Raw genomic sequence first — 17,153 nt, 5'->3', positions numbered from 1 at the left:
TTTTTAATTAATTTCTTATTTTCCTTGTCCAGGTGCCGCGACTCCGCCACTGGGCTGCCATTTGACCAGACCGGCCAAAACGGCGTGAAGTGCGACATCAACAGCGGTCTGCAGTGTCTGAACACTCAGCAGTTCCCCATCCCCGCCTGCGCTGACTACGAGATCAGGATCTACTGTCTCTGCAGAGGTAGGTCACAAAGATGAAGATACAGTCAAACCTGTCCTCAGCAACCTCCTAAGGGACTGAGAAAAGAATTGTTGTTGAAGACAGGTGGTTGCTCAGAACAGGGCGGGTTTAACTATGTAAAAATGGACGGGACTGTTTTAATGTGGTTGCCTGCGCCAAGTAGTTGCCCGACCAGGATTTACTGTACTACCAGTACAATATGTAGAGAATAATTAGCCTGAAAATTCAGCTAATCCAAACATTCGAGAATGTTACATATGCCAAAATGCAATACATTTGTACCAGCATTTTTTACCCGCATTAGTTTTGAAGGACAGCTGAGTTATGCGTACTTTGAAATGGGCTTATGATCCTTTAAGCTAACTGGAGAAATCTGTTCTTGATTACTGTAATTCATCCCAGGCAAAAAGTTTTTTCAGCTAAGTTTTCTCCCTCTTCAAGGCTTATGAAAGCATTCAATACCAAATCAAGCATGTTATAATATTGTATATTGTACAACCAAGCAACGTGGAATCATTGCTGATTAATTAACCCTATATCTACAATGTACATGTATGTTGAAGTTGTAAAACTTGCATGTCCTGTTGGTGTGAAATAATTTTTTTTCAATGTTATTTTTTTCCAGAGGAGACAACTGTTGTTACTCCTATCATCCAGACCACTACCACTGGTCAGGTGACAACTACTAAACCGGTCACTACCAAGCCAGTCACTGAGACTAGCCAGTTCACCACCTCTCAGACCACTACGACCATTGGTGTTGGGGAGACTACAACTAAGCCAGTCACTGCAACTAGCCAGTTCACCACCTCTCAGACCACCATTGGCGAGACCACAACTAAGCCAGTCACTGCCACTAGCGAGGTCACAACCGGCAAGCCAGTCACTGAGACGAGCCAGTTCACCACCTCTCAGACCACTACCACCATGGGCATTGGAGAGACCACAACTAAGCCAGTCACTGAGACTAGCCAGTTCACCACCTCTCAGACCACCACCACCATTGGTGTTGGGGAGACCACCACAAAGCCAGTCACTGCCACCAGCGAGGTTACAACCACCAAGCCGGTGACTGCAACCAGTCAGATCACCACACAGAAGCCTACCACAGCAACGGCTACTGCCACTGTACCGGCCAACCCAACCACCACCAAGCCTATGTCTACTGCTGAGACAACCACTGCTGTCACTGGTACAACCACCATCGCAGGTGAGGAGTCCACAACCACCCTGCCCATTGGAACAGAGAAGCCCACCACCACCACCATTGCAAGTGGCACCACTACACCAACCATCCACACTGAGATCATCACTCAGACACCAACCACAGAGCACTCCACTGAAGTGCAGGTCCTGACCACAACCACAGCAGGAATCACCACGACCAAGCCAGGCACCACTACCAAGCCCGTCATGACTACCCAGCAGGTTGTCACAGAGTCCACTGGCACAATGACAACCAGCTCTCAGGTCTTCACAACTCAGTCTGCCCCTGTGGAAACCACCACTCTGGAGGCCACCACCACCAAGCCCATCACTCAGGTAGGCATCACCTTTTGTTGCTTCAAGAATTTCACTCCTTACTTCAAGGAAATCCAAGTCAAAGATAGAGGTTTTTCACACAACAATGTGTATGAGTATGAATCCTCTAGTTTGAAAAAGAACAATTACTTTGCTGAGGGATGTTAAAAACTATTATCATAGACTATTGTTACTATGTGACTACGAGTCAGAGTTGATGTTCATCAAGACATATCAAGAATGACAATTTTTGTACCTTTCCACAGACGTTTGCAACAGTACCCACCCCAGCAGCTACCCTCGCCCCTCAGTGTCTGCAGGATGGCTACACACCATGGTTCAACCTGGACAAGCCAAACGAGGTCAGTGAAGGCTTTTTTTATCTGTTTTCACAATGTTTACTTTCTTATCACAAGATAGTGTTTCTATACATGCTCTGAATTACTAAGTTTCCTGTAGTTGTCCTCAGTTAACAGCAAAAGTTGTGAAGACTTAATCGTGTACGTCCGGGAATAGTTTCGTCCTGGAATGAAAAGACTCTTTGTACACAACAAGGTGTTTTATACAACCAACGTTCCTGCTGCAATGCAAAGTGAACCAGTCAGAATTGCCCTGAGGAAGGTGACAGATGGTCACCAAAGCGTTGGTAACTTGGTATCTTTGTACACAACAAAGTGTTTTCTATAACCAACGTTTTGGCTGCAGTGCAAAGTGAACCAGTCAGAATTGCTCTGCGGAAGGTTGTATACAAAGAGTCTTTTTATTTTGTTGTGTATGGTTCAGCCATTTCTTTCGAATGAATTTCTTCGTCCGATTTCAGTCTCCGGATGATGTTGGTGACATTGAGACCCTGGACCAGATCCGTGAGCAGTTCATCTTCTGCGCTGACGACATGATCACCAAGGTGGAGTGCCAGATGATCATGCCCAACGGCCAGAGCATGCCGTCCCAGAACACCGGTCAGCAGGTCACCTGTGACATCACCAACGGCCTGACCTGTCTGAACGCTGCCAACCAGCCAACCGGCTGCTACGACTACGAGATCCGCTTCTACTGTCTGTGCAGTGGTGAGGAAAAGCTTCTTCCGTCATCTTTAAAAAGTTGATAAATCCAAAATTCCATCAGAATCATTTTGTCAATTAGTTCCTTGAGCTCCACAACCATCATCCGTCATAAGACAATGAATTCAACATTCCATCGTAATTTTTTTATACTGCTCGGTTATTCCAGTTTATTGAATGGAGACCTTTATTGCACATTTCTGCCACACTTGGCTAAGTACAGGTCACATCAAAATATTGTACACAACCACATGATGTTTACCGACCAACATTTCCGTAGTCTGTTTGCTTCATTCCTTGGGTTTTTAATGGCTGGAGCTACTTTACAGACTTTTTTTTAAATCTATGATTTACGGTGTAAGCATAATTTTAGTTTCATAACTTTTCATTTATTTCCAAATGTTAGGAACTACTCCAGTTTCTCAGACCACAACAGCTCAGACCACAGCAACTCAGACCATTATCGGACAGACCACCACCGGCCAGTTCACCACCACACCCAAGCCGGCCTCCACCACAACCATTGGAGAGGTGATCCAGACCACACCAATCACCACTGCTGTCACTCTGCCACCCCTCTGCCTGGAGAACGTCGCCTACTGGACACCATACATGAACATGGACCGTCCCAACACCAACAACAATGGCGGTGACATCGAAACTCTGGAGGCACTTCGTCAGTAGTAAGTCACCATCAGTTCGAATTACACAAAATTGGAACTAGATTTTCTTATTGCAGAATATTCAATGAGGTGCAGAAGCAATGCACAGAGAAGGGAAAAGTAAGAATACCAGCACCATTCCAATGTTGTTAAATGTTTGAAACCCTTTAATTACATTGCACAATACATTACTGAAGTTCATATCAGTCATGTTCATTAGATGTATATGTGTAACAAAATACTGTAGTTTGGATTGTTTCGGCTGGATGAATTTTACCTTAAATTGATTATGATAAATCCGCAGACATCATACAATGTATTAGTGAACAGGCAAGTACTTTAGAATCGTGCAGTACTGAACATAGTGTCATCAAACAATTTCAACAAACTGCACACCCTAGCCAAAAAAAGCCAGTGGGAATGACCCCTGCAACAATATGTAACTGTGTATATCTGTGGAATTTTTCATGCAAATGTACTGTTATATTATGTACTTATGTACAAATAAAACGTTTAAAAATAAATTTTGAAAAATTTCAACAAACTGAACTGAGTACTGAACATATTCCCGCTATCTTGTGGCCAACAGCTACAGCATCTGTCCAGCAGAGATGATCGATGATGTGGAGTGTCTGGCAGCTGACACCATGACTGCTCCTTCCCAGGGCAGTGCGGTCGTGTGCAGCCCCACTCTGGGTCTGATCTGTCTGAACTCCATGGTTCCTAACAGTGACTGCGAGGACTACGTGGTCAGGTTCCACTGTGCCTGTGGACCAGGTAAGAATTGATATTCTTAGTCTTTCATATGGGAGGTGAACACACTCCACTACCAGTGAACTATGGATAGCAGTGGGGGCACTGTAGTGTTATAGAAACAGATATGGGCACTGCCCTCATACAGGCAAAAAGGTATAGGGAGGATTCTCACAAAAGCCTTTGAGACACATGTACATTTAACTAAAAGACTATAAAGACGGTTAAAGCCCTAGCAAGCTGAAAAATGTTGGTAGCGGCTTGCTATGACCTTTGAAATTCCTCAATTGCGTTAGTCCAAATGTACTGATCATCTTTTGTGTGTGCATGTACACAGAGACTACCACAGCCCAGGAGACAATCACCACTGGCAGCCTGGGCACACTCACCCCGACTATGTCCACCACCACTCTCAAGCCTGTGACAACCACCTTCGGTGAGATCACTCCAACAGACGAGGTTGTCACCTTCACAACCTCCACCTCTGGGGAGACAACCACCACCCTCGGTGTCACAACCAAGCCAACCACTGGTGTGGTGACTGACCAGACAACTACCACTGGTGTTGTTACTCAGACCAGCATTGTGACTGAGAAGCCCACAACCACAGCTGGTGTGACCACAGCTGGAACAACCACCATCGGTGTCACAACCAAGCCAACCACTCCCGTCCAAACCACCTCTGCCAACAACGAGCCATGCAGGGTAAGTTTTTTGCTTTGCTTTGGATGTTAAAATGCAGGGACAACTTTTGAGTCAACACGCTAGGTACCTGTGTTGAAATAGGAGTACGGTGCCAAATTTAGCACAATTTTTGTGTGCTTTGGAAGATAAACCAGCCATAGAAAACTTATTTTTATCTGCTGGACCTAATCTGCATTCAATTCATTAAAATGAGTTGTTGAAAGTCTCAGACTGATCTTATGGTACCTATTTTCAGGAGCCTATGGGTCTGGAGAATGGCCTGGTTAAGCCAGACCAGATCACTGCCTCCTCTCAGCTGGACGACCAGCACAGGCCTGACCAGGGCACCCTGAACAACCCAACTGGTAGTGCCTGGAGGCCAGTCACCAATGACCAGACTCAGTATCTTCAGGTAACGACAGTTTTTATATTACTTGATGTAGAATTTCTCAAGGCTTTTGATTCCAGAAGACGATATACATTATACATCTCTTAACCTCAGACTTATTCTGATTTCAAGCTTTCATTTATCATGTTTGTTTCAGGTTGATCTTGGAGAGCTGGTCCATGTGACCGGCTTCATCACTCAGGGTGAGCCAGAGACCACCAACTACATCACCACCTACTACGTCACCTTCAGCACTGATGGTGTCAACTTTGTTCCTTACACTGATGATGGCAAGGTTGTGGTAAGTTGGCCTTTTACAATTGAGCAAATACATATACAGTAACAATAATTGTATTCAAGCACGAGATGATATTACAATGCAGGTATCATATTCAACTTAAGTACACAGTCAAGCTTGGAGTATCTTGTCTGGTTCGAAAACGTATTACGAACATGCTTGATAAGCACCACTTAAGTCAAAGACTTGCAGACAAATATAGAAAATAATGATCTCCTCAAAATGATTTATTCACACAGTCTTGTGGCTTTTGTATGATTGTGACATCTCTATAAGTCTGGTCTACAAGGTTGCAATGTTTGTTAAGAATTGTTACTGAATTTATCATTTCTGCACTTTTCAGACTTTCCCTGGCAACAGCGACAGCACCACTCCAGTCACCAACCTGCTGGACCTGAGCCGACCAATCACAGCTCAGTACATCCAGATCCACCCAGTGACCTGGAATGACAACATCGCCCTCCAGGCAGAGATCCTCGGCTGCGGAGGTGAGAAGTGCTTTTCCTCATGGTCTAAAATAAATAGGAAAAAGGACTTTTTTTACCTTCAATGATTATCCCTTTTCTTTCTATTCTGACCGTGATGCTACCATTCAACTGCGATTTCGCATCAGTATGTAGATTTGAACTAACTTATTTGTCTTTTTCCACAGTGACTACAACAACTACAGTTACCAGCACAGGGACCACTCCAGGTAGCACTGTCAGTACCACCATGAGCACAGCTGTTGCTACCACACTGGGTACCACTATTCAGACCACAGAGAAGCCATCAACTATTCTGCTCACCGAGACACCTGTCACAGTCACAACTGGTGCTGTCACCGCGACAACTGGTACCACCACCCTTGGAGTTGTTGAGACCACCAAGCCGACCACCACTGGTGCTGTCACACAGACCCAGCCTGGTACCACCACCCTTGGAGTGGGTGAGACCACCAAGCCAACCACCACTGGTGCTGTCACACAGACCCAGCCTGGTACCACAACCCTTGGAGTGGGTGAGACCACCAAGCCAACCACCACTGGTGCTGTCACACAGACCCAGCCTGGTACCACCACCCTTGGAGTAGGTGAGACCACCAAGCCAACCACCACCGGTGCTGTCACACAGACCCAGCCTGGTACCACCACCCTTGGAGTAGGTGAGACCACCAAGCCAACCACCACCGGTGCTGTCACCCAGACCCTGCCTGGTACTAGCACCATTGCCACTGGTACAACTGGTGCAACCACCACTGGTGCTGTCACCCAGACCCTGCCTGGCACCACCACTCAGACCGGGACCACCAAGCCAACTCCCACAGTGACCATCCAGGTTACAGACACGACTGGTACAGTCGTCACCGTTACTGGTGTTGTCACTGAGCCCACTGGTCAGACAACCACTGGTTCTGTCACCCAGACTGGTGTGGTGACTGTCACCTCATCCCAGCCCGTGACATTCACTGACGTTGTCACACAGACGACCAAGCCCGAGGTCACCACCACCTTGGCTACCACCAAGCCAACTCCTGGCACCACTACTGGTATTGTCACTGCCACCATGACTACCAAGCCCACAACTCCAGTGACCACAACTGCAGCACACAACGAGCCTTGCACAGAGCCTCTGGGAATGGAGGGCGGCCAGATCAAGCCAGACCAGATCACTGCCTCCTCTCAGCTGGACGACCAGCACAGTCCTGATGAGGGAACCCTCAACAGCCCAAGTGCCTGGAAGCCTGATGACACCGATGTCAACCCATACATCCAGGTAAGCCTTATCAGTAGCCCTTACCCACGGATGTAACAGTTGTTCTTTGTACTATCATACATTCTAAAAGTTGCTGAAAATTTGCCATGGAAAAGTTACTTTAACCTCATTTTCTTTCCATCCAGATTGACCTGCTTGAGCCGACCCACGTGACCGGCTTCATCACCCAGGGCAAGCCTGAGACCAACGAGTTTGTCACCACCTACACTGTCTACTACAGCAACGATGGTGTCAACTTTGTGCCATACACTGATGAGTTCAACAAGCCTGTGGTACGTTGAAACAGAGGATAAATGATATATTTATGTTGTTACAACTTTTTTGCCCTACAGTACTGCAGCATTGTTAACTTCCCTTGTGTACATAAGTCAAATTTACAAATTTTAACATTCACTTTTTCTGTACCAGATCTTCACTGGCAACAGTGACAGCACCACTCCAGAAACCAACCTGCTGGATGTGAGCCGACCAATCACAGCTCAGTACATCCAGATCCACCCAACAAGCTTCAATGAGGACATTGCCATGCAGGTTGAGGTGCTGGGCTGCAAGGGTAAGTTACATGTAGTGAAAATAATTCTTAGTTAAAGAAAATTTACCTTTAGTGGAAACAATTCTTAGCTACAGTAAATTGAGTACTCTTTCTTGTACAAGTTTTATGCATACCTTGGCAATGCTATCCTGCCAATGCTTCTGAATCATTTTAAGAGTTTTGAACTTATCATTTTGATGTTTCTTTTACAGAGACAACAACTACCATTGCAACCACAACTCTGGGTACAACTCAGACCCAGACCCTTATCACCGACACAACCGCTGGTATCACCTCCACTGGCACAGTCACTGCACCAGTCCAGACAACCACTATTGGCTCAACTGCTACTACCAAGCCTCAGACCACTCTTGTTACCGGGACCACTGCCGGCTTCACCACCACTGGTTTTGTCACTGGCACCGCAACAACTAAGCCAGCTCCTGTGACCACTCTTATCACTGGCACAACTGGCACCACCACCACTGGGGTTGTCATTGACACCACAACTATCAAGCCGACTGAGACCCAGAGCACTCTTGTCACTGGTACAACTGCTGGCACCACCACCACTGGTATTGTCACTGCCACCATGACTACCAAGCCCACAACTCCAGTGACCACAACTGCAGCACACAACGAGCCCTGCACAGAGCCTCTGGGAATGGAGGGCGGCCAGATCAAGCCAGACCAGATCACTGCCTCCTCTCAGCTGGACGACCAGCACAGTCCTGATGAGGGAACCCTCAACAACCCAAGTGCCTGGAAGCCTGATGACACCGATGTCAACCCGTACATCCAGGTAAGGCTTGTTATCAGTCTTGTAACAGAATTAGGCTTTTTGAATTGTTGAAATGTTGAATTGATTTGATTTTATGCTGAGCGTAACAGTTTACCACCGTAAACCTTTTCTAAACCTGCCTTTCCTGCCACCCAGATTGACCTGCTTGAGCCAACCCACGTGACCGGCGTCATCACCCAGGGCAAGCCTGAGACCAACGAGTTTGTCACCACCTACACTCTGTACTTCAGCAACGATGGTGTCAACTTTGAGCCATACACTGATGACTTCAACAAGCCTGTGGTACGTTCAAACAGAGGATAGATAATATGTTGTTACAACTTTTTTGCCCAACTGTACTTGGAATTTTTAACTTCCCTTGTGTACATGAGTCAAATTTACTAACATTCACTTTGTCTGTACCAGATCTTCACTGCCAACAGTGACAGCACCACTCCAGTCACCAACCTGCTGGATGTGAGCCGACCAATCACAGCTCAGTACATCCAGATCCACCCAACAAGCTGGAATGAGGACATTGCCATGCAGGTTGAGGTGCTCGGCTGCAAGGGTGAGCTTTGTTCTGTCTTCAAATAACGTCGCTTAAATTTTATTCTTGGAAGGCTAATGTGTCCCATGAACTCAAAACTAGATGGCATACTTAGTAATTTGTATGTGTATATAATTATGTGTATCACTATGAATTTGTTGTTTCTGAAATTTCAGTAGGATTAAGCTTATTAAAGTGTGTTATTAGATTAGCCCATTTTCAATGGAATCTAGAGTATAAGTGCCTAGATCAAGTAATGACAGTCTTTGCTATTGGCTGATAATCATATCTTACTTTTGCCATGACAGAGCCTACTACCACCACAGCCACAGTTGGCACTACAACCAAGCCTACCACCACCCAGGCTACCACCACCCAGGCTACCACCACCCAGGCTACCACCACACCAATCATCGTTGTGAGCACCACTGGAACCACCATCCTTACAACGACAACCACACCTGTCGGACCTCTGCCCTGCCAGGTACACTCTCCATTGCCTAGCTTGTTCCCTTACAAATTTTTTTGTCTGTGGAAAACAGTGGAAAAATTTTTTGTCCAAAATCTCAACAGTTTGCAATCCAATCTGGCCTTAGTTTGGACGTGATATGTTTCCTTGTATACATGAAACATTAAACGATAATGTATTGGTAACCCTTTCTGATTGTCTTTGTTCCTGTTAACCAGGAGCCTCTTGGCATGGAGAGTGGTGAGATCAAGCCAGAGCAGATCACTGCCTCCTCTGTGTACCCAGACCCCATCGTCAGCCATGGTCCTGAACAGGCCGTCCTCAACAACCTGCCTGGAATGGACGGAACCGGCGCATGGTCTCCTGCTCCTGATGATGTCAACCCATACGTCCAGGTAATTACAAAGGAACAAACATGTTTTGAGGAACTTGTAGTAAGAAGATACATAACATTGCTTAGTAACTGCTTGTCGTGATGATTCCGTCGCACATGCACATATATACCAAGAACTACAACAGTTAATTATTTGACTGTTTTCCTCTATGTTGGTAGAAGTCATTCTGAATTTTGACTGTTTGTTGATCTCCAGGTTGATCTTGGAGAGCTTGTCCAGGTGACAGGCTTCATCACCCAGGGTCGTCCACAGTACACTCCTGAGCAGTATGTCACCGAGTACACCGTCTACTACAGCACTGATGGCATCAACTTCATTCCATACACTGATGATACCAACACTCCTGTGGTCTTCACCGCCAACACTGATACCACCACACCTGTCACCAACCTGGTGTCCATCAGCCGACCAATCCTGGCACAGTTTGTCCAGATCCACCCACAGTCCTACAACGAGTATCCCAGCATGCAGCTGGAGATTCTGGGATGCAGAGGTCAGTATATCGTCATACAACTTCCTCTCTACTACTGGTATTATTCTTTCTCCATTATTGTGTAGCTGAAAAATGAGGCAGTTTATTCTAGCAGTTAGCAAGTACACCAAATCACCAATCATTGCAACTCTTGGTTCTTCCTTCTTTCAGTGAATGAGCCAACAACAACTCAGCTTTACACAACCACCACTGGCAGCCTGGGCACACTCACCCCGACTATGTCCACCACCACTCTCAAGCCTGTGACAACCACCTTCGGTGAGATCACTCCAACAGATGAGGTTGTCACCTTCACAACCTCCACCTCTGGGGAGACATCCACCACCCTCGGTGTCACAACCAAGCCAACCACTGGTGTGGTGACCGACCAGACAACTACCACTGGTGTTGTTACTCAGACCAGCATTGTGACTGAGAAGCCCACAACCACAGCTGGTGTGACCACAGCTGGAACAACCACCCTCGGTGTCACAACCAAGCCAACCACTGGTGTGGTGACCGACCAGACAACTACCACTGGTGTTGTTACTCAGACCAGCATTGTGACTGAGAAGCCCACAACCACAGCTGGTGTGACCACAGCTGGAACAACCACCATCCAGACCAAGCCAACCACTCCCGTCCAAACCACCTCTGCAAACAACGAACCATGCAGGGTAAATTTTTCTTTTTTTTGATTTGTTCAACAGTTAAATTTATACTAAAATGTAGTAGAGAAGGAAATGCTCTTTCCCATTTTGAAATTAAAACGAATTTAAGTAAGTTGCAAAGTCAATTCCTAACCCCATCCCTAACACTAAACCAACACCTAAGTCAAACCCTAACCCAACGTATACATATAGGTTGAGTTCTAACACTAACAATCATCTATGGTATTGATTGTAGTTGGCAAAGGTCCGACCCAAACTGATCCAATCTGAAAGATGGCCAAGGACTGGTCATTGCAGCCTGTTTAATCAATTTAGCTTTTTCATCATAACCTTGCTGTGTATATATTCTCATCTTCATCTGTCTACCAACAGGAGCCTATGGGTCTTGAGAACGGCCTGGTCAAGCCAGACCAGATCACTGCCTCCTCTCAGCTGGATGACCAGCACAGGCCTGACCAGGGCACCCTGAACAACCCAACTGGTAGTGCCTGGAGGCCAGTCACCAATGACCAGACTCAGTACCTCCAGGTGGGCACTGATACAATCACAGTTATCAATTTTGATTTAAAAATACTGTAAGATACAAATATTGGACTTCACCATCTTATTCATGACTAGTGACCAAAGATCTCTTGCTTATGTATTCAATCGTTTTCTTTTCTTAATGTAGATGACAATAAGATGAGGTAGACATATCTTAACTTTAATTGGAATTGCAAAGCAACTGGATTGTTATATAACAGGTGTGTACATTCTATCAGGTTGACCTTGGAGAGCTGGTCCATGTGACCGGCTTCATCACCCAGGGTGAGCCAGAGACCACCAACTACATCACCACCTACTACGTCACCTTCAGCACTGATGGTGTCAACTTTGTTCCATACACTGATGATGGCAAGGTTGTGGTAAGTACATTCAACTTTTCTTGATTCAACAAAGAAAAAACCTTTTCTTGTGAAGCCCGATGAATGATTTTGGTGCAGATGCTTTAAAAGATAATGCATCGTTTTCAACTTTTTTTCAGACTTTTGCTGCCAACAGCGACAGCACCACTCCAGTCACCAACCTGCTGGACCTGAGCCGACCAATCACAGCTCAGTACATCCAGATCCACCCGGTGACCTGGAATGACAACATTGCCATCCAGGCAGAGGTCCTCGGCTGTGGAGGTAAAAAACGCTCTTACTCATTGTCCAAAATAAAGAAGCACAAAAAGTCTTGAACCCTAGTATCTTTATTTTTCCTTTTCTGACAACGATGGTACAGATAACATGATATTGTGTCAGTTAACTGCCTGTACAATTTACAAATTAACATCTCTGGATTCTTTTACAGTGACAACAACACCTGCAACAACCATTTTCAGCACTGAGCCTACTCCCGGCACTGTTACCATTGGCACTGTGACCACTTCCACCCTGAGCACAGCCACTGCTACCACTCTGGGAACCGTCATTCAGACCACCAAGCCAACCACCACTGGTGCTGTCACCCAGACCCAGCCTGGTACCACCACCCTTGGAGTGGATACGACCACCAAGCCAATGACCACTGGTTCTGTCACACAGACCCTGCCTGGTACTAGCACCATTGCCACTGCTACAACTGGTACAACCACCACTGGTGCCGTCACCCAGACCGGCTTCACAACCATTGCCACTGGTACAACTGGTACAACCACCCTTGGATTTGGTGAGGGTGAGACCACCAAGCCAACCACCACTGGTGCTGTCACACAGACCCAGCCTGGTACCACCACCCTTGGAGTGGATACGACCACCAAGCCAATGACCACTGGTGCTGTCACCCAGACCCTGCCTGGTACTAGCACCATTGCCACTGGTACAACTGGTACAACCACCACTGGTTCTGTCACCCAGACCCAGACTGGCTTCACAACCATTGCCACTGGTACAACTGGTACCGCCACTGTGCCCACTGGTCAGACAACCACTGGTTCTGTCACCCAGACTGGTGTGGTGACTGTCACCTCATCCCAGCCTGTGACGTACACTGACGTTGTCACACAGACGACCAAGCCTGAGGTCACCACCACCCTGGCTACCACCAAGCCAACTCCTGGCACCACCACTGGTATTGTCACTGCCACCATGACTACCAAGCCCACAACTCCAGTGACCACAACTGCAGCACACAACGAGCCTTGCACAGAGCCTCTGGGAATGGAGGGCGGACAGATCAAGCCAGACCAGATCACTGCCTCCTCTCAGCTGGATGACCAGCACAGTCCTGATGAGGGAACCCTCAACAACCCAAGTGCCTGGAAGCCTGATGACACCGATGTGAACCCGTATATCCAGGTAACTAAACAAGCCTTTTGGTTTCTTGTTTCAAAATCTTATTGTTACAATAGCACTCAACATTGAACAAGAATGTCTTAGTTGGGAAACTGTCTTAACCTGCCCTTTCTTCCATCCAGATTGACCTGCTTGAGCCGACCCATGTGACTGGCGTAATCACCCAGGGTAAGCCTGAGACCAATGAGTTTGTCACCACCTACACTCTGTACTTCAGCAATGATGGTGTCAACTTTGAGCCATACACTGATGACTTCAACAAGCCTGTGGTATGTTACATCTACTTTCATGGATGTTTTTCTTACTACGTTTTGTTGCTCAAACTTACACAATTCTTGATTTCCCTGCAGTGATAGATGTAGACGTTGACAGAACTGAAATAAACCAACATTCTAACATTCTTCTGTTTACTTTTTTCGGTACCAGATCTTCACTGCCAACAGTGACAGCACCACTCCAGTCACCAACCTGCTGGATGTGAGCCGACCAATCACAGCTCAGTACATCCAGATCCACCCAACAAGCTTCAATGAGGACATTGCTATGCAGGTTGAGGTACTCGGCTGCAAGGGTGAGTTTCTTTCATTCTGCTTCATATTCATGAACGGTTTTCTAGCAACGTACAAGTCTACATGATATGCATGCCTGGCATCAGGACCATAATATTTTGCCATTTTGGTTCGTCTACAGCTATATGATTCAGAGTTAATGTAATATACCTTACCGACAATTGGACCAATGTCTTGGAGATGTAGCCTGGAATCCATCCTATTTAGCTTCCGGCCGCTACCCTAGCTCAGGGTAGCGGCCGGAAGCTAAATAGGATGGATTCCAGGCTATTGGAGATGTAGAGTGAACTTTGTTCGGAAAATGAACCCGTCATGACGATGACTTTATGAAAGCTAAAGCCTTGTTTTTTGTTTTTTAACCTCTAATGTATATGTTGTTTTTTTGCCATGACAGAGCCTACCACCACCACAGCCACAGTTGGCACTACAACTAAGCCTACCACCACCCAGGCTACCACCACCCAGGCCACCACCACGCAGGCTACCACCACCCAGGCCACCACCACCCAGGCCACCACCACTCCAATCATCGTTGTGAGCTCCACCACTGGGACCACGATCGTTATGACCACCACCACACCAGTTGGACCTCTGCCCTGCCAGGTACGTTTCAGATTTAAATGAACTTTCTGTATTTCATATATGGATTGAAGAGAAACATGGGATGACTTTGATTTTGTAACTTGTTTTAGGTTATGACATAATGTGAGGAAATGTTTGATTCATAAAAGCAACATTATGTTATAGTGTTGATGAAGATGATTGTGTTATTGAGCCCTGACAAGACACTGTCTTTGGAACGCAAAGTCCAAAACAGGTCCCATTCCTTGCAAAGAGATAAAACTTCTCCCACAATGTATTCTTTTTTAATCCCCACAGTTTGGTTTTTGTACTGCATATAGAATGCCCATAGAATGTATGATGCTTTTTTTGTAAGGCTGGCAACAATAATGTTATGGTAACCCTGCTTGTCTTTGTTCATTTTTAACCAGGAGCCTCTTGGCATGGAGAGTGGTGAGATCAAGCCAGAGCAGATCACTGCCTCCTCTGTGTACCCAGACCCCATCGTCAGCCATGGTCCTGAACAGGCCGTCCTCAACAACCTGCCTGGAATGGACGGAACCGGCGCATGGTCTCCTGCTCCTGATGATGTCAACCCATACGTCCAGGTAATTACAAACATCAAAGCATTGGATACTTGAAAGCAAGGAATACCGACACAACATCTCAACATTAAGCACTGTGACAAACCCTATCTCTCCAAAGTATTGTGAACATTGACTCTTATACTGCCAAATATCTGTAGGGGATGACAGACACTAAATCTGAGAGCATACTAGTACTTTGTTTGATAAGCTACATGTTAGATTTCATGATGACCACATTGTAGACTATATATCTTTATCAAAAGTCATGACTTACTGATTCAAGTACCGAAAGGGCCATAAGCTGTTTCTAAGAAACATGAAAGATGAAATTTAACAATTTCACAGAGGGTAGTAGTTCCTACAACTGCCAGGATACAATCTCTGAACTAATGCTGTTGTGTTGTTTGAATACCACATACTTTGAACATAAATCGAAATGACCTTTAACATCTTTCATCGCCAGGTTGATCTTGGAGAGCTTGTCCAGGTGACAGGATTCATCACCCAGGGTCGTCCACAGTACACACCTGAGCAGTATGTCACCGAGTACACCGTCTACTACAGCACTGATGGCATCAACTTCATTCCATACACTGATGATACCAACACTCCCGTGGTCTTCACCGCCAACACTGATACCACCACACCTGTTACCAACCTGGTGTCCATCAGCCGACCAATCCTGGCACAGTTTGTCCAGATCCACCCACAGTCCTACAACGAGTATCCCAGCATGCAGCTGGAGATTCTGGGATGCAGAGGTCAGTATATGGCCACAGCATTGTTCTCCTTTTTACCACAAGTTTTTGATCTTTGATAGATTTAATCTTATAAGGTTGCATTGTTACAGCTCATAGTTGTTATTTGTCTGGCTTGTGTGTTTGGTTGAAAGTTACGAGTTGATCAAATTGGCTTGCAGTAAGAATAGTATTGTGCAGTTTTTTTTATAGTTTGGCAAAAGTTGCAGCATCTTCTAGCAGTAGTATAGTATTACCCTTAAATAACTAACATCCTTACACCATTTTCTTCTATCAGTGAATGAGCCAACAACAACTGCAGTTGTCACTACAACAGTGGGGCCAGTTGTCACCACCAAGCCAATGACCACCGGAGCTGTGACTGCCACCCAGGGGGTCACCACCACCAAGCCCTTCACAACTGCTGTCACTGGTACAACAACCATCGCAGGTGAGGAGTCCACAACCACCCTGCCCATTGGAACAGTGACCACAGGTACAACCACCCAGCAGGGAACAACCACCAAGCCGGTGACACAGACCAGTGAGTTCACCACCAAGCCTGGGGAGAGCACCACCACCATTGGTGTTGGGGAGACCACCACAAAGCCAGTCACTGCCACCAGCGAGGTTACAACCACCAAGCCGGTGACGGCAACCAGTCAGATCACCACCCAGAAGCCTACCACAGCAACGGCTACTGCCACTGTGCCAGCCAACCCGACCACCACCAAGCCCATCTCTACTGCTGAGACAACCACTGCTGTCACTGGTACAACAACCATCGCAAGTGAGGTGTCCACAACCACCCTGCCCATTGGAACAGTGACCACTGGTACAACCACCCAGCAGCAGACAACTAAGCCGACCACCACCAAGCCCATCACCACAACTGCTGGAGAAACCACCACCCTGCAGACCCAGACTCTGCCAACCCTGCCAACACAGACTCAGCAGACCACCACTCTGCCTGGTGTCACCACCACAGGTGTCATCGTCGATACTGGCAGCACCCAGACTGTGTCCATCCCAACTGGCGAGACCACCACCACCATTGCAAGTGGCACCACAACACCAACCATCCACACTGAGATCATCACTCAGACACCAACCACAGAGCACTCCACTGAAGTGCAGGTTCTGACAACAACCACAGCAGCGGTAACCACCACTAGGTAGGCATCATCAGCCAAGTGAAAACT

General features: G+C 46.6%; 2 protein-coding genes across 9 annotated transcripts in view; both read left to right on the top strand.

The window, feature by feature from the left end:
• LOC136447198 (mucin-2-like) overlaps positions 1 to 17,130 on the top strand; it is a 66,341-nt gene extending 49,211 nt beyond the window's left edge. The window contains exons 62-91 of the mRNA XM_066445902.1: positions 33 to 187; positions 813 to 1,729; positions 1,975 to 2,070; positions 2,529 to 2,775; positions 3,176 to 3,452; positions 4,021 to 4,208; positions 4,522 to 4,889; positions 5,125 to 5,280; positions 5,414 to 5,557; positions 5,898 to 6,042; positions 6,207 to 7,309; positions 7,435 to 7,581; positions 7,718 to 7,862; positions 8,054 to 8,643; positions 8,779 to 8,925; positions 9,049 to 9,193; positions 9,481 to 9,656; positions 9,860 to 10,036; positions 10,232 to 10,529; positions 10,680 to 11,185; positions 11,552 to 11,707; positions 11,941 to 12,084; positions 12,204 to 12,348; positions 12,515 to 13,500; positions 13,620 to 13,766; positions 13,924 to 14,068; positions 14,461 to 14,669; positions 15,059 to 15,235; positions 15,678 to 15,975; positions 16,250 to 17,130. Coding sequence (XP_066301999.1) covers positions 33 to 187; positions 813 to 1,729; positions 1,975 to 2,070; positions 2,529 to 2,775; positions 3,176 to 3,452; positions 4,021 to 4,208; positions 4,522 to 4,889; positions 5,125 to 5,280; positions 5,414 to 5,557; positions 5,898 to 6,042; positions 6,207 to 7,309; positions 7,435 to 7,581; positions 7,718 to 7,862; positions 8,054 to 8,643; positions 8,779 to 8,925; positions 9,049 to 9,193; positions 9,481 to 9,656; positions 9,860 to 10,036; positions 10,232 to 10,529; positions 10,680 to 11,185; positions 11,552 to 11,707; positions 11,941 to 12,084; positions 12,204 to 12,348; positions 12,515 to 13,500; positions 13,620 to 13,766; positions 13,924 to 14,068; positions 14,461 to 14,669; positions 15,059 to 15,235; positions 15,678 to 15,975; positions 16,250 to 17,130 — 9,415 coding nt within the window. The remainder of the gene's footprint in view (positions 1 to 32; positions 188 to 812; positions 1,730 to 1,974; positions 2,071 to 2,528; positions 2,776 to 3,175; positions 3,453 to 4,020; positions 4,209 to 4,521; positions 4,890 to 5,124; positions 5,281 to 5,413; positions 5,558 to 5,897; positions 6,043 to 6,206; positions 7,310 to 7,434; positions 7,582 to 7,717; positions 7,863 to 8,053; positions 8,644 to 8,778; positions 8,926 to 9,048; positions 9,194 to 9,480; positions 9,657 to 9,859; positions 10,037 to 10,231; positions 10,530 to 10,679; positions 11,186 to 11,551; positions 11,708 to 11,940; positions 12,085 to 12,203; positions 12,349 to 12,514; positions 13,501 to 13,619; positions 13,767 to 13,923; positions 14,069 to 14,460; positions 14,670 to 15,058; positions 15,236 to 15,677; positions 15,976 to 16,249) is intronic.
• The window catches only part of LOC136446772 (mucin-2-like), a 54,766-nt gene continuing 53,987 nt past the window's right edge, over positions 16,375 to 17,153 (top strand). For all 8 annotated transcript variants that reach the window (XM_066445328.1, XM_066445332.1, XM_066445329.1 and 5 more), the window contains exon 1: positions 16,375 to 17,126. The gene's annotated coding sequence lies outside the window, so the exon portion shown is untranslated. The remainder of the gene's footprint in view (positions 17,127 to 17,153) is intronic.

This window comes from Branchiostoma lanceolatum, chromosome 13 (genome assembly GCF_035083965.1).
Source record: "Branchiostoma lanceolatum isolate klBraLanc5 chromosome 13, klBraLanc5.hap2, whole genome shotgun sequence".
NCBI lineage: Eukaryota > Metazoa > Chordata > Leptocardii > Amphioxiformes > Branchiostomatidae > Branchiostoma > Branchiostoma lanceolatum.
This window is presented reverse-complemented; position numbering and strand designations above follow the sequence as displayed.